Source organism: Heliangelus exortis, chromosome 1, assembly GCF_036169615.1.
Source record: "Heliangelus exortis chromosome 1, bHelExo1.hap1, whole genome shotgun sequence".
NCBI lineage: Eukaryota > Metazoa > Chordata > Aves > Apodiformes > Trochilidae > Heliangelus > Heliangelus exortis.
This window is the reverse complement of record NC_092422.1, coordinates 134,855,568-134,877,267: the sequence shown is the minus strand read 5'-3', so window position 1 is coordinate 134,877,267 and position 21,700 is coordinate 134,855,568. Positions and strand designations below refer to the sequence as shown.

Here is a 21,700-nt window from a genome sequence, read left to right as displayed (position 1 = left end):
CAGATTCCGAAGGAAGAGGAGGCTGGGGCATGCTGTATCTGACCAAAGAAGCATTACAGCAGCTCATGTGCTCAGCCACTGTGGCTGGGCAGGGTACAGCCACCCTGCTGTGGGCACCTCTTGTGTCAGACACACCACCTCCCCCCACCATCTCTCTAGATGACCAGTGGAAAGGTGGGGACTTTAGTCCCAGGAGCCTTGGTTTCCCCCCTGCTGCCTCTCTAGATGACCAGTGGAGAGGTGGGGACTTTTCTCCCAGGCTCCCTGGTTTCCCCCTGCTGCCTCCCCTTGGCTGCAGCCACTTGTCTGTCTCACCCCTATACAAAACTCAGCTGACAGCAGGGCTCATCCTTTCTCCTCTTTGTGCCTTTCTCTTCAGGGTTATTGTCATCAGCCATACCAGACAGGGGAGGGATGGAGGGAGGGAAGGAGGTGTTCAGCTCAGTGCCTCCTCTCATAACCTGTGACTGACCAATCTGCCTCCTGAGGGGCTGCAGGGAGCTCCCCCCACCCCAGCATCTCCTCCTCAAGCTCCTCAAGCTCCCGACACCCAGAGAGGGATGGTGGCAAGGAGGGGAAGGAAGAGAGGGACTGACAGCAACTGCTCTTTCTTCAGGATGGGTTGAGAGAGCTGGAAACCTCCTGAGCTCCTTTCTCTGAGTGTTTCGGAGCAGATCCTGCCTGCCTGGCGGGGTGACTCCTCTGCACTGTCTGTGCGCGCTCCTCTGCGTGTGCTGCTGCCATCGCAGATGTACCCCCAGCTGTCACTTTGCCGCGCGCAGTCGCTCCCTCTCCCGCCTCTCTCTCTCTCTTTCCCTCTCCCCCTGTTTATTATTTACAGAGGATTACAGTCCCTTTCCCACGCTGCCATCTCACCGTGTGGCTTCTCTGCCCTCCACACGGAGCGAGCGGCTGGCTAGGAGGGGCTCCTGCCAACTGGGGTCCACTGAGAGCCCGGCTGGCAACAGAGGGACTTTCTGACGGATTCGTTTTGGGATTGTACCGGGTTTGCTGGAAGAGCTGCCATTCTTACAGGAGGGTTGATCTGAGCCTGAGAGAGGTGAGTAAAGATGTCTTTCGTTTGTATTTCCCCCCTCCCTGGCTATGTGAGATCAGTGGGGCTGCCCCCCAGGAATCAGCTTCCCAGGGGAGAGGAGCGGCGGTCAGGGGCTGCACCATCTGCTAGACGGCATGGAGAAGTCCTGCTTGTGCGAGGCTGATGGGCAGCAGCAGAATGACAACTCTGCCGCAGAGGCTGCTGGTACTGGTTCCAGTCCAGTTTCAGTATTGGGAGCAACTTCTTCCAGCTGTGAATGGCACCAGTGTCTTCTGGTGCAGCACAGGAAGCTCAGGTGCAGCTCTGAGGCTAAGCGCTCGGTGCTGCGGTCACTGGACACTGGGCAGCTCCCAGAGAGCCCTGGCTTTTGTCCCATCCTCAGGTTTGTGAGTTGCCACTCATCTGACTCACGGTGGCTTTGCTGGCTTTTGGTCTCAGCTCTGTTAGTAAGAATCACTTAAAATGGAGATGTGAGGACAGACTTCAGGATGAGGGGTGTGTATATGCATGTGTCTGTGTGTGTGTGTGTGTGTGCATATACCATTTCAAACACACAGTTCAGACATGAGCACAGGACTTGAAGTGAAGGATGTATACCATAAGTAGAGGCAACAGGAAGCCCCAAATTGTTTCCAGCATTCGTGCCTGCAGTTTCTGAACCTTTGGGTGGGAGGCACAGAACCAGGAGTAGGGGCGAAACAGCACAGAGAAACTTTACAGCCTTTTCCAGACCTGCCCGGGAGGAAAGGGAGAAAAAGGGTCCTGAATTAGATGATGTGAAGCCACCTATGGACAGGGTTATATTTGTGAGCCTCAGGGTATTTGGATGTGCATACATACACGTGTGTTTACATACACATGCACAGGCACGTGCACACATACATTCAGCACAGGGCATTCTGCCCCCCCTCTCCTGCTGCCTGCCCAGCTTATTACTGCCACTGCATCTCATGCTAATTAAGAGAGACATGTAAAATTGGAGCTCTCCCTTTCTGGAGAGAGAGGATGTTTGGAGCTGTTGCTCCAACCAAGTCATGACTGAGCCAGGCCCCAGGCCACCAATGTGGACTGTCAGGTTGCCTGAATGTGCCACATCCAGCACATTCCTGATGCTGACAGTAGTGAGCAAGGTACAGCACTGTTCTGCTGCTGCTGTCTGATCTGTCACACCAGAAAACAGGGGGAAATGAAGATCTCATTCACGGAAGGGCTGAAACAGCTGCTATTGCAGGGTTTGGAGAAGGGAACCCTTAAAAGACAGGGGGACCCTTGAAGGCACACAGGGTCATGTCACAAAGCAGGGGACATTTCCAGCAGTGAGGAGGAGGAGGTGCCTTTCCAGAATCACAGACCATTTTTCCTCTGAGCTTTGTTGCTCAGGTCTCTTGGGGAGCAGAGGGTGGATCTGCTTCTAACTGCTGCGGGCAAACAACATTTGCAAGGGAATTATTCCACATGAACAAAAGGCTTGCGGGAGTTGTCTCCTCGTCAGACATCAGTGCAGTCTCTAAAATGATGGCAAATCCTGAGTAAAGCTGTTTGCAAAGAGAAAGGGGGAAAACCCTCTTCTGGCATTTTTAGACCAGATCATAGCTTTACCCTTGCCACCAGCAAAGTGAATGCTACATCCTAGCAAGGTGTATTCCCAGCTTGGATATCTTAATGAGCTGCGCCAGCTTCTTGCCTGTACTCTGGCTTTTCTAAACCTGATGCAGAAAGGATTTTCTAGGCTTTTCAGCACCACAGAAGGCTGATGAAGGCAGACCTGTGCCTCAGTGTGGCAGGGAGGGACAGCAGCAGCACAGAGCCATCTATGAGGAGCATCCAGAGAGCAGCAGGGGCTGGAACAGGATGGGGACAGGCTCAAACCTGTGGAAAGACAATTCTGGGAAGTTCTTTGGTGAGTCTTCAGCCATTGCCTGTTGCTGATTCAAAAAAGAAACCAAGCAGTTTCCCTCACTTGCCATGTTTGGTTACAAGCAGCTCCTTACTCTGCTTGACATCTGTCCCAGCCCTGTGTGGCTCAAGCTGTAATTCAAATGACCATACTGGGATGCTCCTGCCAGCTGGGTAACACTCCAGAGGGCTACACCATGACACACACTCCAGTCCTCAGAGGGAAGGAGCTGGAGTCCTCAGCTGCTTCTATTCCCTACTGCATGGAAACACCTTGTAACAAATACCTTACACCTGCTGTGGATTTACTGAAATTGTGGCTCACAAAAATGTTTTGTGTGGCTAAGGGCATTCTAATAGCAAGAAGATTTCAAATTTTTTTTTAAAAAAATATAAACTAGTTCAGTTCCAGGATGGAGAGATGGAAGGAAAAGTTGCTTCACCTGTGAGGGGTGGGATTACACGAAATATGGTTTTATTCCCATTGGGAAAACAAGCAGTCAAAAGTTAGGAAATGCTGGGATTCAGGGCAGCATGCCATCTCCACTGGGTTGCAGCCCTGACTGGTAGGATCACACCCTGTATTTCCATAAGCTGCTTCATGCAGGGCACTGGCTACACAGCGCTCAGGGAGCGAAGCAGGGGGGCTGTTATTCTTTTTTTGGTACTGCAAATGTGTGCCTATTTTATTTGTTTACTGCTTGCTGTCCAAGCCCTGCAGGCAATACATCATTATTCATTGTCTTGTGGTGTTCTGACGATGTTCGCTGCTACAGATGCATCATAGCTGATGATAGAGAATTTATGCTCCTGATGAGGCAAGAGAGAGTGATTGTTTTCCTTGCTTTTGAAGGGAGAAGAGAATTCCTCTTTAGCCACATGGGGAGGGAGCAGCAGATGCAGGACGGAACATGCTGCCTCTTTGCTCTCAGTGCCATTGAGTCCTTGAGACCGTAACAGCTTTCTGGTTAAACTGATGTGAAAAAACCCCTGGTTTTGGAAAACTACTTTGAGTGCTCAGCAGTTCTGCAAAATGGCCCCTAGGGTCTCATGTTGGGCACCCACAAAATTAGGAATATACAGACTGTGGCCACCTGCCAAAAGTGTGGTTTAATATTTAATGACGACCATAGGAAAATAGCCTTATTTATTACAACATCCTCACTGTTCACGTGAGTATTATGTGTCCTTTGCACTGAGTATGGGACAGGGTCACGTGAAAAAAAGAAATAGTACTTGCTCAGGTAAGCAAAATCTGTTCCGTAATGCATACATGCAAGTGGCTGAATGAAGGCTGTACAGGTATTAACTCACATTTAAGTGCCTGGCTTTGCAAGCCAAGTGGCTTATTTTATCATATGGCAATTCTTTAATGAAATTAAAACTATGCCTTTTTTTAATGAATGGGAAAAAAGACACTTTCCATTATTTATATTCTGCAATGCCCTAAACCCATCACAAGAAGGACTGAGACTTAAGCATACATCAGGGCCATACAAGTCTGAAGGACTCCATGAAAGCAAAGGCTCTTACTTTGAAGACAGGCTCTGCTACCATGCTCCTTCCCCATGGAACATGCCCTTACAGGAAGAATGAAAAAAGGAGGAGCACATCCTGAGTCTGGAGAGGAGTTTTTAGAGGAAACTTGACTTAGCACTTATCACTTGGGTTCCTTTTCTGCTCCTGGTGATGCTTTCTGCTGCCAGTGGTCCCCAAAGCAGAGCATGCAGATGTGATTTTGCTGTGTGGTGCCTGCGTGGGGCAGAGGAGCCAAAGGTGGGCCCTGCTTTCCACACTGCTTACATTTAGTGATTTTGATGGGATGTGAATGTTGCCATGCCTGTATCTCTTCTGTGGCTGCAGTCCCTCTAGAAAACTAAAATCACATAAAATTTGAAGATCTTCCCCAGGCTTGGCAAACTCTGCAGCACGGAGCTGTGATGTGTGTGCTGATCTAGGTGCATCCAAGGGACCTGGCTGGAGCTCTGGGTTGTGAGAGCTGTCACCACATCTTGTTGAGCTGTGGGCAATGTTCCCAGCTTGAAAAATTCTGTGTCCCAGAGATCCTCAGCCACCCTTGGAGCTGCAGGCAGCAGCCTAGACCTCATGCAGTTTCTATGCACTTTCTGGGGATGCCCCTCTTGGATATTCTGGGAAGATGATGGGGTGGTGATGGGGAAGAGTAAGAAGAGCTCCAGGCTCTTTCTAACAGGCAGCACCACCAACCTCATGCCATGGTGACAACCAAATGGAGCAGATTTATGCACCTCACAAAGACAGGAAAAGCTCTCCTTCAGAGGTCAATATAAACATATCATGTGCTAACAATGAGAGTCAGCCTCTCCTTGGGAGGTTTGCCAGGAGCTGTGTGCATGCTGGGTCACCAATCCCCTTATGATAAAAGAGGATTTTTACTGATGGCATCTTGTGTCCTGCCCCACTGCTCTGCATGCCTCTCTGCCACTGTCAACCTGCCTGTGGTAAAGGCTTGTGAGGTGAGACGGTAGTGAAGTTCTTCCCTCATTCCACTATGTTTTCTACCTCCTCTCTCTCCTCCCACTTAAACTGGTGACCTGGCAAGACACTATCCTTGCATCTGGGGTCTAATTCCAAGAGGCTGGCAGCACAGCCAAGGTGCTGGGTGAGGAGGAGGGACTCTCACTCTGCAGTTTAGGTGGCAGCAGTTCTACATCATGTTAGCTTCTCCACCAAAAGCAAACGTAACAAGAATCAAGCACTAGGAAGACTAGTGAGCTTGGGATCCTGGAATATTTCAGAATGCAGACCATGAAAGAAGGCAAAGTCAGTTCTTAGGCCAATGCAGACATGAATAATGGCAAAAAAGTAGATGTGGGACATTTTGTATGCAGGGATCACCTGGTGTTGAAGAAGCTCACCTGATTCTACGAATGAGGAAGCACAAGGAGAAAGGCTTATGGCTGAAGTGTTTGGCCCCCAGAGGATACAACAGACATTTCTTGGTATTGACCTGGAAGCCCCCTGATTTGGCAGTCTGGACATACTGTTCAATAGACCCTCTGAACTAGCATTCCAGGGGCAGAACTGAGAGATTACATTGATTTTAAAAAATTACATTTTCCTCTCTTGCTGCTAAATTGATGCACTTCCATCTACTACTTTGTGCATGTAAGTGTATCTCTCACCACAGACAGGCTGACATCTTCCATTGCATGGATCTGTTGCATCCTTTGCCCCTAATGAGAACCCCAGGGAAGGTCAACTCAAACTTTCTGAGCACTCAGAAATCTTCACATACCGTCCTTCTTGAAAACCTCTTGAATAAAAACAGTGAGGCACCATCCAGCTGGCTTTTGTCTCTCAGCCCTGTAAAACTGCTGTTCCTGACTCCAGCCTGCTGTAGCGAACCACTCCCCATGTCACTTGATTCTGCTAAATATCTCTGCTTTGAGTTTACAAGAAAATTACCTCAGAATTTATTCTTGCTATGCCTGTAACATAAAACAGCCATATTTCAGATAAGAAGTGCAGAAAATACCTGTGTGTGGGGTGGGGAGGGGAATGAGAACCACAAAACCATGATTCTCCCACCAAGCCACTTTCTCTGCCTGGAGGCTCTCCCTGGGGTGTGCCACCCCCACACACCCCTGGAGTAGGCTTGGCAGGAAGAGGGGAGATGCATTTTAAGTGTCAGTGAACTGAAGGATGCTTGTGGGGTGTAAAGGAAGAGGCTCCCTCAGACCTGCTGGGTCAGAAGCAGCTGCAGCCCTTCTGTCAAGAGGCTGAGTGCAAGGATTAAGAGACCGAGCTACTACTGACCATGGGATTAACCCCTGCAGGAAATTAAAGTTGTAGAGAAGGCTCTTCATTCCATAGCTGATAGAAAGAGAAAAACTGGGATCTGGATTAGAATTGGCAGGGCTGGTGACAAGCTACCACCCACAGCCAACTGTTCCTGGCTAGATCAGAAAATGTTATCTCAGTCTTCATGTAGAAACCCCCTCCACATCTCACTTGATTATCAATTTTTGCCAACAGTGTGAGAAGAACAAAAACATCACCTTGTGGCAAGAAAAAGAGGAGGAAACTGAGTAGCCAGCTCATATGTCCCTCCTCTGAGTCCCTTTCCCACTCCCTCACCCCCTTCCCTTCTCAGCTGCCTCTGTTTTGCAGGGAGGAAACATGCACGTGGTCTGTCGTGTTCCATAATACTTGGAGAAGATGCTGGCACACACATGGCTAGATTTCTTCCTGTCAGCTGCCCCCTCAGCTCTCCTCCTGCTGCTGCTCTGGGCCTCCTCCATATGCCACACTCTTGCTGTACTGGGACTTTCCTGTCACTCCTTGTTGTTGGATATCCCAGTCTCCCCACCTGCTTCCACAGACTCCCCAGGAATCCCACTTCTACATAGCTATTTGGATCTTTCCCATCAGTGCTACCCAAGATGATTAAGGGAGTGGAACATCAGGAGTGGAACATCAGGAGTCAGAGAGTTGTAGTCAATGGGGCAGAATCTGGTTGGAGGTGTGTGACTAGTGGAGTCCCTCAGGGGTCGGTACTGGGACCGGTGTTGTTCAATATATTCATCAACGACTTGGATGAGGGTATAGAATGTACCCTCAGCAAGTTTGCTGATGACACTAAGCTGGGAGGAGTGGCTGACACACCAGAAGGCTGTGCTGCCATTCAGAGAGACTTAGACAGGCTGGAGAGTTGGGCAGGGAGAAACATGATGAAATTCAACAAGGGGAAGTGTAGAGTTTTGCATTTGGGGAAGAACAACACGATGTCCCAGTATAGGTTGGGGGCTGACCTGCTGGAGAGCAGTGTAGGTGAAAGAGACCTGGGGGTCCTGGTAGACAAGAAGATGACCATGAGCCAGCAATGTGCCCTTGTGGCCAAGGCCAATGGCATCCTGGGGTGCATTAGAAAGGGTGTGGTTAGTAGGTCAAGAGAGGTTCTCCTCCCCCTCTATTCTGCATTGGTGAGGCCACACCTGGAGTATTGTGTCCAGTTCTGGGCCCCTCAGTTCAAGAAGGACAGGGAAGTGCTTGAAAGAGTCCAGCGCAGAGCTACTAAGATGATTAAGGGAGTGGAACATCTCCCTTATGAGGAAAGGCTGAGGGAGCTGGGTCTCTTTAGTTTGGAGAAAAGGAGACTGAGGGGTGACCTCATCAATGTTTTCAAATATGTAAGGGGTGAGTGTCAGGGAGATGGAGTTAGGCTTTTCTCAATGGTGACCAGTGATAGGACAAGGGGTAATGGGTGTAAATTGGAGCATAGGAGGTTCAAGTTGAATATCCGGAAAAATTTTTTTACTGTAAGGGTGACAGAGCCCTGGAACAGGCTGCCCAGGGGGGTTGTGGAGTCTCCTTCACTGGAGACATTCAAAACCGGCCTGGACACGTTCCTAGGTGATGTACTCTAGGGGGCCCTGCTCTGGCAGGGGGGGTTGGACTAGATGATCTTTCGAGGTCCCTTCCAACCTCTAGGATTCTATGATTCTATGATTCTATGAAAGACAAGCTTGGAGAAGAGGAAAATGAAGGGTGATCTCATCAATGTTTATAAATATGTAAGGGGTGAGTGCCAGAAGGACAGAGTCAAGCTTTTCTCAGGGGTGACTAACAATAGGACAAGGGGCAATGGTTATAAACTGGAGCACAGGCAGTTCTGTATAAATATAAGGAAGAATTTTTTCACTGTGAGGGTGACAGAGCACTGGCACAGGCTGCCCAGGGAGGCTGTGGAGTCTCCTTTCCTGGAGACATTCACAGCCCACCTGGACAAGTTCCTGTGTGACCTCCTGTAGGTGACCCTGCTCTGGAAGGGGGGTTGGACTGGAGGATCTTTCAAGGTCCCTTCCAACCCCTAACTTTCTATTATTCAATGATTCTATGATTCTATCTCTCTCAGCTTCTCTTCAGATGCTCTGTACTTTCTCAGAGGGTTCAATGGGGCCTGATGCCCTTGGCATCTCCAGCACATATCCCACATCTCCCAGTCTTGTTATTGTGCCTTGGTCAGGGAGGCTTGGGATGCAAACATTTCTTGTTTAAGGTACAGCATAAGGAATCAAGAAAACTGTCTTCTATCCTGATTTTGCCACAGGCCTGTCAGAAAACTTTGGAAATGCCTGGTCAAAACTCCTTTATTCTGAGCAACTTTGAAATCTCTCTGCAGGAGAGGAGAGCATTTACAAAAACCCCAGTGATCCCAGGACAAGCATTGCACTTGGCAAGTTTCAAAACCCTGAGTAGGGAACTGGTGTGGGCCCATAAGAAGGTACCAAGAGCTGAAACTTCAGCCAGCCAAACTCAGCAGCTGGTTTTGCCTCTAGCATAGTTTACTCCTCCATAAAACGGGGATAAAGTTTATACTTCTTAGACGGGTCTGGGGAGTAAAAACATTTTAACACCAATCACATTTCACTTCAGAGGTGCAGAAATGACACACTGTCATTTCAAGGAGCAGAAGGTTTCTGACCTCTTTACCATCCCAGAGAACAGGGTGAGGCTTTTTTAACACCAAGTCAGGATCATGGCAGGGTCCTTTACAATACCAAGAGGGCTTTGCATGCTTTCTACTTTACAGATTTCGGTATGAGGTGTTTTGCTAAGCTGTGATTGATCACTGCAAGTCAGATGGCACCATTTCTTCTGCAGTTGCACTTCTATTGTGAATTTAAAATGTGCTTTTCATTGATTGTGACAGTACAACACTAATGAATCTTGAACACACGTGTTAATAAATCAGCAAGTGCTGAAAATGAAGACCCCAGCTATTTAGCTTAGAAGCTCACTGGGGCAGTGACATACGCTGTATGTTTCTACAGTGCTGTTGAGCTTGGCTACCACCCCTGGGTGCTTTTGCAGTTCAAATAGACAGCAAATGAGGAACTGCTGCTGGGAAAACGTGAACTCCTGTGGTCAATAAATTGTTCAATTGATCCAGGTCTCTTGAGGGACCAAGAATGGGCATCATCGCCATGTCATCTAAACTGTGGTACTACCAGGAGCACGATTCCTCACTAGGACTCATCAGCCTGATTACTTCATGAACTTCCAGTTGCCATAATCAGACCACATCGATGATGGGTGTCCCTGCCCTTTGTGTAAGTGTAGCTACTCTTGCCCTCCAAGGGCTGATAAAGGAACAGACATAGAACAACATGCTTTAATTACTGGATGCTGGTACACTACTGCCTCCCTGCATTATGGGGTGATGGTAATAAAAGAGGAATCCTAAAAGCAACAAGGAAAGGGAAGGGAAAAAAGATAATCTCCTTAAAGTGTCCTTCACCACCACCACCCACCCCCCCCCCCACTCTGCTGCTTTTCTGATAGATGTTAAAGCAATCCAGCACTGGAAAGAGGAAAGGGACTTTGCCATCACTCATCAAGGGAAGGATGGGGGAGGGATGAATGTGCGCATGTACTTCCTGATAATTTATTGCTGGCATCTGTTGCAGCCTCTGTTACCTCCCCTTTTGTAATATAGGTCACCCACATGCCCTGCCAATGCTCATAAGCCAGGCTGTTAGCGGAGTCTGATCCCTGAGCCATGATCCAAGGGTGAGTGCAAAGGGCTAGGAGAGATAATCAGAAAGAGAGGTTGCTGGGCTCTGTTTGTGACAGTGGCTCATCCTGGTGGCACAGTCACCTGTCTCTCTAGCCTCGACATTCCTGGAAAATGGGGTAACTTTACCCACATACCTAGAGCAGGGGCACAAGTGGCTATGACTTCAGCCTTACTCCTGGGGGTCATTAAATACAAAATAACACCACTTACAACCATGGAAAGAGCCATTTAAAGAGCAGATGGAAAGCTTTGGATAGAAGGTGTCACAGAATTGGGAAGTGTTACTAAACCAGTACGTGGATTCAGTAAACTGAGATCCTCCCCACTCTAACAGTGTGCTCCCTGGGAACTGGCTTGTGAAAGCTTAGGCTCTAGAGTGATACTGCAAATATTACTGGTGTCTAGGCAGAGAGAATGGAAGTACAAGACAGTGACAGTGCCTGCTGCTGCTATTATGCCCTGGCAAGTGTTCCACAGTCATTACAATCTCCTCAGCATCCTCCCCCAGAAGTAAAATTCCCTGTTCAAGATAATTAGGGGAATCCTCATTAGACAGTCCTCTAGAGTCTGACAGCAGGCCAAATGTCCAAGCGGCACTTCATCTCAGTGTATTTTTGGTCACTGGAGCCTATGGGCCAGAAATGGATGATTTCATTCTGTTGCTTTGAGCTGAAACTATCAAAGTTGTCTTTTACTGTCCTATATCAAGCGGCAAGAAGAAAAGGCCATCATCAGCCCCACAGGCAACTCTATTCATTTCTCCAGTATCTGGAAAGAAGATTGAACTCTGAGCACAAGGAAGAAAGCTCTGGACACTGTGTCCCATGGATCAGAGGCCATTGCATTGACATGGTGCTCCAGGGAGAAGGAACCATCTAGTAAACCCACAAGAAAGACTAATCCCTGGTTTGTGGAGCCCTTTAGTGACTCCAGAGTACCCAGAGCTCCAGCACATCAGCCTTGAGTCTCCAAACCCAGGCAATGCCATACTAGTTCAGAAAGGATGGCATGGTGCCTCTCCTCTTGGGAAGGGAGTGTATGAGAGGCACTCCTATGGCTGGCAGGGTCCTTGTTGCTGGAAAAGTCTTCTGAAAGCAGCCAGGCAGCTTTGGTGCTGCTCTAGAGAGGCTTAAGGTATGGGCAGGTGCTGCTGATTGTCCCAGGACCACAGGGTTTTCAGTGTTGTGTCATCAGTGAACACAGCTGGCAGCTGCCTGGTGCTCACCAGAGCAGAAGGAGTCTCTTGGGCCACAGTAAAACAGCTAATTAAGTTAGGACTCGAGACAAAACAGAGGAAACCTTTATAAAGGAAACTCTCCCAAAATCCTCTCTGCCTCCTTGCTCTCTCCTGGGTTCAGAATTTTAATCACTAAGGGTCTAATGTGCTTATGGGCAATGGATGCGTGGGAGAAACTGGGTTTTTCTGTATCCTTGGAATTAAAATTTCTCCATAAACATACTACTTTAAGGTATAAATGGTGAAGCTCATTGGCCCTTGAACTTCAATGCTCAGGAACATGTACCTATTCCAGATCTACTTCTATGCCACCTGAGCATATATTATGTTTGGAGATGCAGGTGGTTTTGTGCAAGAAATGGATGTTGATATATATGGGTCACAGAAGAGTCCCCAGTACATGTGCCAGCCCAGCCCTGTGCACACATTTGTAAGTGTAAGCCAGATTGGAAACTATATCTGCATATGCACATGAAGATAGCTGCTTTTAAGTTTTGGAAACAGGTGCATGAGTGCACAAAGGGTGGCTGCTCTCTGTGCGGTGGGGAGTGCTGAATTTATGTGACATGCTTTTAAAATAATCTTGGGTTTATCAAGGCGCCTCCATCTTTGTGTGTGTTGCAGTGCAGGAAGCAGCATTAAAGCCTGAGCAGGTGTTAATCACTATGTACTGTAATAAATTCTAAACATAGGGAAAGGGCTTATTTATACATAGCTGCTCCTCCCACCCTGCACTCTGTGCTTGAGCCTTGGCAATGCCTGAGAGGAAGAAGTGCCTGTGAGTTACCAGAAACCAGTGCAAGAGCTGGACTAGCCCTGCCAGAGCAGAAGGAGCTAGGGGTTGAAACCCTGAGCCTGTCACTGTCCTCACTCCCGGAGATGCTGGTTCTGCTCCAGCCCCCCACTGTTGCCAGGGGATGGTGTGGCTGAATTGCACAGAGCAGCAAGAGGGATGGGAGGGACACCAGCCCGTGGCCTGAGTGGGGGCCTTGGGCTGAGGGGAGACTGCAGATGGAAGTCATGTCACAAAGCACCCAAGGAGGCTGTTTTTTTTGTTGGTTTTCTGTTTTGTTTTGTTTTTTTTTTTTTAAACTTAGCCCCCCTGATTGGAGCCGAGCCAGCTGATACAGATGGGGTGTTACAAAACATGAGCCAAAAGGCAAGAGCGCAAGGAACAGAGCTATCTATAACCCTGACAAAGTTAGGTGGAGTGAAGGTGGGGAAGAGGGAAAGACAGAGTGTGGCAGGCAGCCCCTGATGCTGAGAGCAAGGACACGATCGTTCGGCAGCGGGATTTGGAGCTGATCAGCGCCTGCTATCCAGCAGGCAGATAAGGCTCTGTGGCTGTCAGCTTAACTCTGCCGTTTATTCCTGTGCTGTAGGGAGTTAAATAGAGCACACGGAAAGCCTGCTGCCGGGGAGTGAAAGTCAAGGAGGGAGAGGGAAGGAAGAGAGTGTAATCGGGCAGTGCCTGGAGAGTCGAGTGGACTTGGCTGCGGGCAGAGCCCCTCCAGGTAAGTGCTTGCAGCTCTTCATCGGCTTTGTTGATACTGAGAGTGAGGGACAGATTTAGGGGTGGCATTTAGGACGGAGACATTGGTATGTGGGAGTCTGGAAGTCTCTTTCTCAGCCAGGGCGAGAGCAAGCAGCGAATGGGGACAGCTATTTGTTGCAGCCTGTTCTTCAGCAGGGACTGCAGGGAAGGGGCTCCAGCTTGGTTTGGGGAGTGGGAGCTGCAGTGGGTGAAGGTGCTGTGAAATGTATTCACCTATTCAGTTCATCGGCATTTGGGTAAATGATCTAAATAGCCTTTCAAACTGTACTAGTTTAGGCACTGAACCTGCTAATATTTCTCATCGAGATACTGATTTAAATATTTCCTGGCAGTTTGCATTCCCCTATAAATCAGTCATGGGAGCCTGGGGGAGGGGGAGAAGCTGGCACGTGTATCGGGAGAGTGAACCGGTGGGAGTTAAGCACCCATCTAAAATAATGTCTGTGGATGTTGTCAGAGCCCTTCAGTGCAGATGAAGGATGGTTTATTTCTGTACTCTGGTTGAAATGTGTCCATCCAACTGCTGCTGTGACTGTGAGAAATACTTCAGAGAGCAAGCAGAGGGACAGGAGGGTGCATTGTGTTTCCCCTTTCCCTGCTTACCTGTATCCAAAAGGGGAGCGGGAGGGAAGCTGGAACCTGTTGTCAGTCCCTTACTGTCAGGGGAGAGTTTATGGTCTTTGGGTTTCTAATTAGACTGAGAATTTTTCCTTCTTCTAATTAAGACGTAATTCCTCTCTTTACAACACTCCCCCTCAGTCTCCCCCGCCCCAGGTCCTCCCTTCTCTGAGGCTTGCTTGCTCTTTAGCTCCTGCAGTTGCTGCAGTGTGAAATCCCTAAGCTGAAGGTGTGCTCTGCTCAGCCCTGATGTAGTCACCACATCCGTCTTACCTTAAAACAGAAAGGAAGCACTGGTGGGGAATATGGGAGGGGGAAAAATGGCTTGGCAGCTGCTGGTGCCCAGACCTCAGTGAGCCTGAGTGCATCAGGGAGGGGATGCACAGGTGGTACCAGCCTGCGTGGTGGTGAGAGGGAATGAGCTGGAGTCCACTGCTCTGGGAGAATCACCTCAGCAATTCATCAGGTTGACCTTGAGTGTGAGGCTAATGTGGCAACCATAGCAGGCTACTCAAGCACAGCCTCGTCTCTTCTGCATTTAAGCGAATCAGGTCTTATTTCTGCCCCGTGAGGTTCAAAATGAATTAATGTTGCACCTTCATCATGCTGCTCCTCCTGAAACATCTTCCATTTCTCCTCTAAAATGGAGCTGATGCCTCAAAGGCAAAAGTCCAGCTGCAGGGGAAAAGCACAACACTGAGCCTGGCCCTGTGTCCTGCACCCAGGGAGCAGAATCCCACCCACTCTGCTCTGCTCTCCCACTCCAGGACCTGGCAGGCAGGCTACAAGGTCGCTCCTCCTCCCTTTGGGGCTGTGTGCCAGGCTGGCTGGTGGATGTGAAGCCACGCTGGAGAAGACAACAATGCTGCCTACAACTGCTGGCCACCGGTGGAGGAGCAGGTGCCTCATGAGGTGGCAAGAAGCTTGTCGTAAGTAATGCTTACTCAGTTGCTAAGTATGATGATCCTGTTTGTCAAGGGAGTGGAAAGAAAATAGGGCACATCAGGGTTAAGAATAGGGGAGAGGGACAGCTAAGAATGGAGATGTTTGAACTAATTCCTGATTCCTTTAGAGGCCAAGCTAGCTGGGAGGGAGAGTGAGACTTTAAAGCTGAAGATGGGTTTAAAGTGGGACAGTGAGTGATGATTGCTTCTGAATTCCAGTGGGCCTGGCAGGTGAGAAACAGTGAGGCAGATACCACTGCACAAAGATCCATCCTGAATGTTTCTCAGATCAGTACCTTATAACTGCAGACTCCCCTCTGTTGTAGGGCTCTATCTGTAGGCTGCTGAGCAAGGCTCCCAGCTCTTCATGGCAGAAGTCATGACAGATTTTAGAAGGGAATGCAGGATGCAAATGCAGAATTCTCCTACTGGGCACTGCCACATGCAGTGAAAATCAAGGAGTAGATAAGTAAGATCTCCTTTAAATTAAATTGTGAAAGTTCAGTCTCTGATTCTTCCCAGTGGACTGGGGCATCTGCTGTAGTATTACTGAGTGCATGGCAGAGACTGATAGGGCAGTGTGGGGCTTCAGGGAAGGTACCTGCCCTTCAGAGGCATCTGGGGACTGCCGCAGAGGCAAGGGAGCAGGGGAGCAGTTGGAGAGTGTCCATCACTACTGCATGACTAGGCAACTGAGTAAGTCTGTGGTTCCCTTTGTTCCTGCTCCCCTGATCAAACTTGGGGCTGCCACTGTAAGAAGCTGGGGGAATTACTTCCTTCTTCAGAAAACAGGCATCTTTGTAATCCATCCTTACAGACTAGACTGCTGTATAAATTATTTATAATGAATGTTACTGAGTCTTGACTTCATCTGATACACCAGGATCAGCTTTCTGGCACCTACTAGAGTCACCAAACACCCTACAAGTAACTTCATATTCCCCTAACACAAAAACACATGCTACTCATCCTCCTGTAGATCTGGAAGACAGCTTCAAATTCTGCCTATTGCTTCTCTGCCTCTTTCCCCCACGGAGCTGCATCCTAACCAGTGCGATTAATTCCTTGGTCTCAGTTCACATCTTAGCAGATGCATCTCTTGTAGGGACTAAAAATTAAATCAGACTTTCTCTTCTCTATTATTTTAGTAAAATATTTCCATGAGCAGAAAGCAATATATGGGTAACAACAAGACATTTTTGGCACATCCTGCATGGCTGCAGAAACTTGGCATAAACCCAGTTCCTGAACATAACCACAGCCAGCTGTCTGAGACTTTGTTCCTACCAGCCACCGCCAGCATACATACTGGTGGAACCCCACAGCCACCCAGTCAGAGCTGGTGGCAGATAGGCATTTTGAGAGATAAGCCCTGAATGGAATGCCACCTGTATAGCATTACATGCTGTCTGCTCTTGCCTTTCTTGCTATACAAAGCAGCTAAGTGTTATCTCATCATCACAGCTGTCAATCTATTATTAATACTGTATTTTTATTAAGCCTCCAGAAAAAGACAGGGTCACCTGAATGACTCAGGATATTTCCCATTCACACTCTAGCTCCCATTCTTTTAATTCTTTCCCTACAATAAGAGTGCAATGTGTTCTGAATAGAATCAAATATTAGCCAGCCAGATAGTACCTGCACTGCACCAGTCCACAGGCTATAATATGCTTTCACATCAATTTCTGCTGTAGACCCCAACCTCTGAATGACAAAAAAGCACAGAGGTACTCGGGGTAAAGGTTTCTCTTGTATTTCACCATAAGGATCCATAATTATCATTAAAAGAGCACAGAGATTGGCATGGCCTGGAATGATGTACTCCTGAAATCTCAACTCTACGACAGAAAAAAGTCTTGAAGGAATTGTGAAAGATGAATGAAATAAAAAAGAGCAGAGACATTCTCTCTTCTTATCCTGTGGTCCTTAGGATACAAGCTGTGGAGTCTTCTTAGGCTACCAATCCAAAAATCTGTCATTTCTCACAAGGATCGCTAGGAACACAAAAAAGACCTGACACAGGATCTGAGTATGAAGGCATCATCACTGATAGAAACCAACTCAATTTTAAAAAATGTGCAATGGGACAGACTAAACTCCTGAGAGTGGTGTGAGGGAAGAGAGGAAGAGCATAGATGACTGCAGAAATCTTCCAGGCAGAGCTTCTCCATAGCATGAGTCTTCACTGGCTCTCTCCCCTGTGACAGTGCTTTCACAATTCCCTTGGGGTTAACAATCAAAAAAACTGCTTGTTGGTTCAGTAAAAAACCAGCAAGACATTAAATGCATCCATTTTAGCCATTATTCACCCCTAAAAAGACTTTACCAACCCCAAGTGACTACCTTCTCTGAAGCAAAGTGAGAAATGGAAGGGACAGGGCATGATGTGCAGACAAACCTGCTTCAGTTTCAGTCAAATGCTCAAACTTGTCACCTTAAAAAACAGTGAAGGAGCTGAAATTGCTTCCCACATTGAAGAAACTAATTTCAATTCCACAAAAGGAATTAAGATGAAAGATGCAAATGTTTTACACAGTCTGCTTAAACATAACTCCCACTCCTCTAATGACAGGAGGCACAAAACTTACTTTCCTCTTGATGGTTCTTTGTCAGAGAAACGAGAGTTTTAAAAGCCACTGTCTCACAGGTAGGGTTGGTAACTAGTGCCCTGACACAACTCACATGATCTAGACACATATCTGGAATGCTGGTCCACAACAGCCCTAAAAAATGCTGTTCTGTAGGCTGTCCAACCTTACCTTTAAGACAGTGCAGGAGAAGGGGTGTTTTGTACTAACACTTTTGCTAACACTTCAACTACCAGTCTGCATTTTTTTTCTCATCTCCATTACTATGGGCAATTTTGACCAGAGGAGACACTTGTGGGGCTACTGCTGTGGGATTCAGAAATTATTTTGAGAGCAATGGTAAGTACTAGGTGTCCAGTGGCCTAGGGTCTCTTTGTTACTTTTTAACAGCTTTCTTGGTCATCTGTTTGTAAAGTAATCTAAGTCATAATATAGACTCTTGCCACAGGGCCCACACAACATGCTGTGGATATGGAAAGCAAATGATGCCCTGATTTAGAGGCTAACTGAGCCAGACGTGAGTTTGATCTACCGTAGATATTAGGATTCAAACCGCAGGATCACACCTGTGATGTAGGTTTTCATTTTTCTTTAAAGTCTGTCATTAACATGTCTATTTTGGAAAAGAATAGAGCTTCTTAAATATATACCAGTCCCTCTTCTCTCAGCTCTGACTATTTAGAAAGAGCTGTCCTCTACCAAATGTGACCTTTCCCATTGCTCTGCTCTGTTCTCCTCTGACAGCCTCCAGTGCTCTAGTATCTGGCAGCAAAGTCCTCTTACTTCCTTGTGAAACTGGAAGGATATTTACTTGCTGGCTCGTAAAAATGACTAAGAAGAAAATCACACTGCCAGGGTGCAAGACAGCAGAAAAAGAACATAGCTGTGTAGTAGCTCATTACTCTGCAGGACAATGTGCCTAATAACCCTGCTGTAAGGGTCAATTTGTAGCTGTAGCTGTGTTCAAGGTGGCAATGCGTGGAGATTGGAAAGCCCTGATCTAACATATAAACTCTCTCTCTACTGCTTTTCACCTACCAGTGCTCGGGTGCTGGCTGTCACTATGTGCTGCCGAGTCCTTCTTTGCTTGCCCTTCCTCCTGCAAGTGTAACAGTGGCAACCTGGAAGTGGACTGTAGTGGCTTGGGCCTCTCTTCCATCCCCGCAGACATCCCCACAAACACCAGGACCTTCCTCTTTCTCAACAACAAACTCAGCATCCTGCCAGGAGCAGTGTTTTCCAACCTCTCTGCCCTCCAGAGACTGGATCTATCCAACAACTTCTTGGACCAGCTCCCTCAGAACATCTTCAGTGACCTGGGGAACCTCACAGAGCTCCAGCTGAGGAACAACAGCATCCGGGCCTTGGACAAGGACCTGCTACAACACACAGCCCTGCTGCGCCAGCTGGATCTCTCCATCAATGGTCTGGCCCAGATACCCTCAGGCATCTTTGATGACCTGCCTGCTCTCCGCTCCCTTTCTCTCAAGTCCAATCGCCTACAGAGCCTGGACAGGGTGACCTTCGAACCACTCATCAGCCTGCAGCACCTCCAAGTTGGGGACAACCCCTGGGAATGTGACTGCAACCTCCGAGACTTCAAGCACTGGATGGAGTGGTTCTCCTACAGAGGTAGGTGGTCACAAAGTGGGAGACAGCTACAGAAGTGATGGTCTTCCATGGAAAGGCATAAAAAAGCAGGCAGGGAAGAAATACGAGCAGGTACATCTGGCAGATCAGACTGACCTGAATGCCAGATCTCAGCCAAGGAGCATGAGGACTGTGCTACAATGCCAAGAGTCAGTTTAATGCCAGCACACCTTCATATAGCAACACTGCCATGCTGAGAAGTCCTATGCAGCCTCAGATCTCCTATTTCCTTGTTGTGTTTCTAATCTGAAATATTACTTTTTTTTTTCTTTTTTTTTTCTTGGAAGAGGAAAGAGCTTTGCTCAAATCACATCAAAGTTTTAGGATTTCTCCTAAACCTTTTCTGCTCAGAGAGAAGAAATATTTTTCACACTTGAAAATAACCATCCCCTTCTCTTAAGCTGGCAGAACTAAAAGCCAGGTTTGGCTGTACAACATCAAGTTTGCTTTCAACAAGTAAAACCACAGGAAACAGTGCCACTTAGGAAAATACTGCAACTAATATTGGCAAACTCAAACCAAACCTTGTATTTACAATCCAGGCTCCAAGTCAGACTGGCTATAAAATAATCTTTTCAAACCAAGCAGTTTTTGACAAGTTTGTGTTTCCAGCTTTCCCTTGTGCTACAGAAAGCTGGAAAGGTAGCTATCACTTAGCAGCAATGCCAACAGGATGACATGCTTTCAGGAGCTGCAACTCAAAGAAAGATGGCACATTTTACAGGAATGACGATTGAAGGCCTGACTTTCTGTCACTGGAGCCAGTGAGTAGGAAAGGGTCTCAAATCATGCAGATAGAAACAGTCAGCTGTCACATCCCTGCTGATCAGAGTCATGCTGCAAAGAGATTATCTACGCCTATGGCTACATTGCAGTCTGAAATATACATTTGTGTGAGCAGAATCAAACAAGAATCCACTTCTTTTTTTTTTTTTTTTTTTTTGGTTCATTTCCTTTCTTGAGTCTCATATCAGAGAGATGATGGAAAGCATACAGAGTTAATTTTGCTTTTTTTCCCCTTCCAAAGAAATTGCCCAAACTCACTCGAGCATTTGTTTCAACATCTGTCACTATTTTCACAGAGGGGGGGATGGATTAGTTGTTACAAGATGGGTCTGTGTGTCTGTTGTTATTTTGAGAAGATACAGCCTGGCCCTATCATTTTGCTTTTATTTCTCTTCTAAAATGGTGCTACTGACACTTACATAACTCACTAAACAGTACGAGCCTGACTTCATAGATGGTTTTAGAGGGCTTTCATGTCTTGGCCTGAAAGATGTCTATGCAGATATCATGCACCATGAGCTCTACTGTCAAATCCAGCCTAGGCTGAAGCATACCAGTCATCTGCCATGGCTGAAGCTGTTCCAGCTGTGGAGAGCTAAATGTCTTTAAGTTAGGCAAAAGGATAATCTTAAAGAATACCACATGTGTGTGCTCTTTCTGCCTGGTGTGTGGAGCTGCAGACATTTCTCCCTCCCTCCACCTTTGACAAGTGATGAGGATCTAGCAGGCTTTCTTGAATACTCTCTCTACTCATCAATGCATTCACATATGAGGGACTGGATTTTATGGCCCTACTGCTGTAATAAAGCAGTAAATAACCATAATGCTGCCATGCCTGATTTCCGTAGGGCAAATACTTAGCAGATGTGAAAGGAGTCATAGGAACTTACCCTGCCTGAGGATCTAGATCTGCTATCATTGAGTTGCGATGAAGCTGTGGTTCACTCCTATTATTTCTATTGGAACAGGTGGGAAAATCGACCAGCTGGCATGTACCCTGCCCAAGGAGCTGAAAGGGAAGGATATGCGAATGGTGCCCATGGAGATGTTTAACTACTGCTCCCAGCTGGATGATGAGAACAGCTCTACAGTGCTGGACAATATCGGCCCTCCCTGCACTAAAGGAAGCCCAACTCCCCCCAAATCTAAATCAGGCACAGAAACAGAAGTGGAGCCCAGCGTGGGATGCCCTCAAAAACAGCGATATAGGCCTGTAAGCGTGCGCCGGGCTATTGGCACTGTGATCATTGCAGGGGTGGTTTGTGGCATTGTTTGCATCATGATGGTGGTGGCAGCTGCTTATGGTTGCATCTATGCCTCCCTCATGGCCAAGTACCACCGGGAGCTGAAGAAAAGGCAGCCACTCATGGGTGACACAGAAGGTGAACACGAAGAACAAAAACAAATCTCTTCTGTGGCATGAAACTCTTCTAGGAAGGAAGGGACAGATATGAACAAAGGTACCTGAGAGCAGCGAAGCATGAGGTCCTCCTAAAATACATCTTCCCAGACAGACAGACTGTGCTATTGCTCCACTCACTTAAGTAGTGCAACATGCTTCTGGGGGGTCAGAGCACCTGGCTCAATTTTCGTTCCTCTGCCCCAGGCCCGTTTCATGCCCTTTCACCCTTGGGCCCTTCCAGATGAATAAAGTAGAGTCAGACCTCGAGTGCTTGCTGTGCCTCATGCCCTTGCACAGAGCTTCCCTCACATGCCTGCTGTGGAGGCAGCTGGCACTTTCTGGGAACCTGTGTCATCCTCTCAGCTTCAGAGTTCTGAGTTGTCCTGTATTCTGTCAAGAGGTC

At 47.6% G+C, this 21,700-nt stretch overlaps 2 protein-coding genes across 9 annotated transcripts in view; one reads left to right on the top strand and one right to left on the bottom strand.

Annotated features, from left to right (window-relative positions):
- The window catches only part of CACNA2D4 (calcium voltage-gated channel auxiliary subunit alpha2delta 4), a 131,173-nt gene that overhangs the window by 29,014 nt on the left and 80,459 nt on the right, over window positions 1–21,700 (bottom strand). The window lies entirely within an intron of this gene.
- Window positions 434–21,564, top strand: LRTM2 (leucine rich repeats and transmembrane domains 2). Of its 3 annotated transcripts, XM_071768005.1 has the most exons (5): window positions 434–1,060; window positions 13,134–13,265; window positions 14,692–14,853; window positions 18,501–19,091; window positions 20,864–21,564. In XM_071768005.1, the coding sequence occupies exons 3-5, from the start codon at window positions 14,787–14,789 to the stop codon at window positions 21,316–21,318; spliced, it is 1,113 nt and encodes a 370-aa protein (XP_071624106.1). In that variant the 5' UTR covers window positions 434–1,060; window positions 13,134–13,265; window positions 14,692–14,786; the 3' UTR covers window positions 21,319–21,564. The 3 variants fall into 3 exon arrangements, with proteins under 3 accessions (XP_071624106.1, XP_071624125.1, XP_071624114.1); XM_071768024.1 differs by lacking the exon at window positions 13,134–13,265; XM_071768013.1 differs by lacking the exon at window positions 434–1,060 and having other exon boundaries at window positions 12,931–13,265.

What these genes read in the sequence shown, in the direction of transcription:
- LRTM2 (XM_071768024.1), top strand. Translation starts at nt 14,787, where the DNA reads ATGCTGCCTACAACTGCTGGCCACCGGTGGAGGAGCAGGTGCCTCATG. An exon ending in GAGGTGGCAAGAAGCTTGTC is followed by an intron (nt 14,854 to 18,500) that starts GTAAGTAATGCT and finishes TTCACCTACCAG; the next exon opens with TGCTCGGGTGCTGGCTGTCA. An exon ending in GGAGTGGTTCTCCTACAGAG is followed by an intron (nt 19,092 to 20,863) that starts GTAGGTGGTCAC and finishes CTATTGGAACAG; the next exon opens with GTGGGAAAATCGACCAGCTG.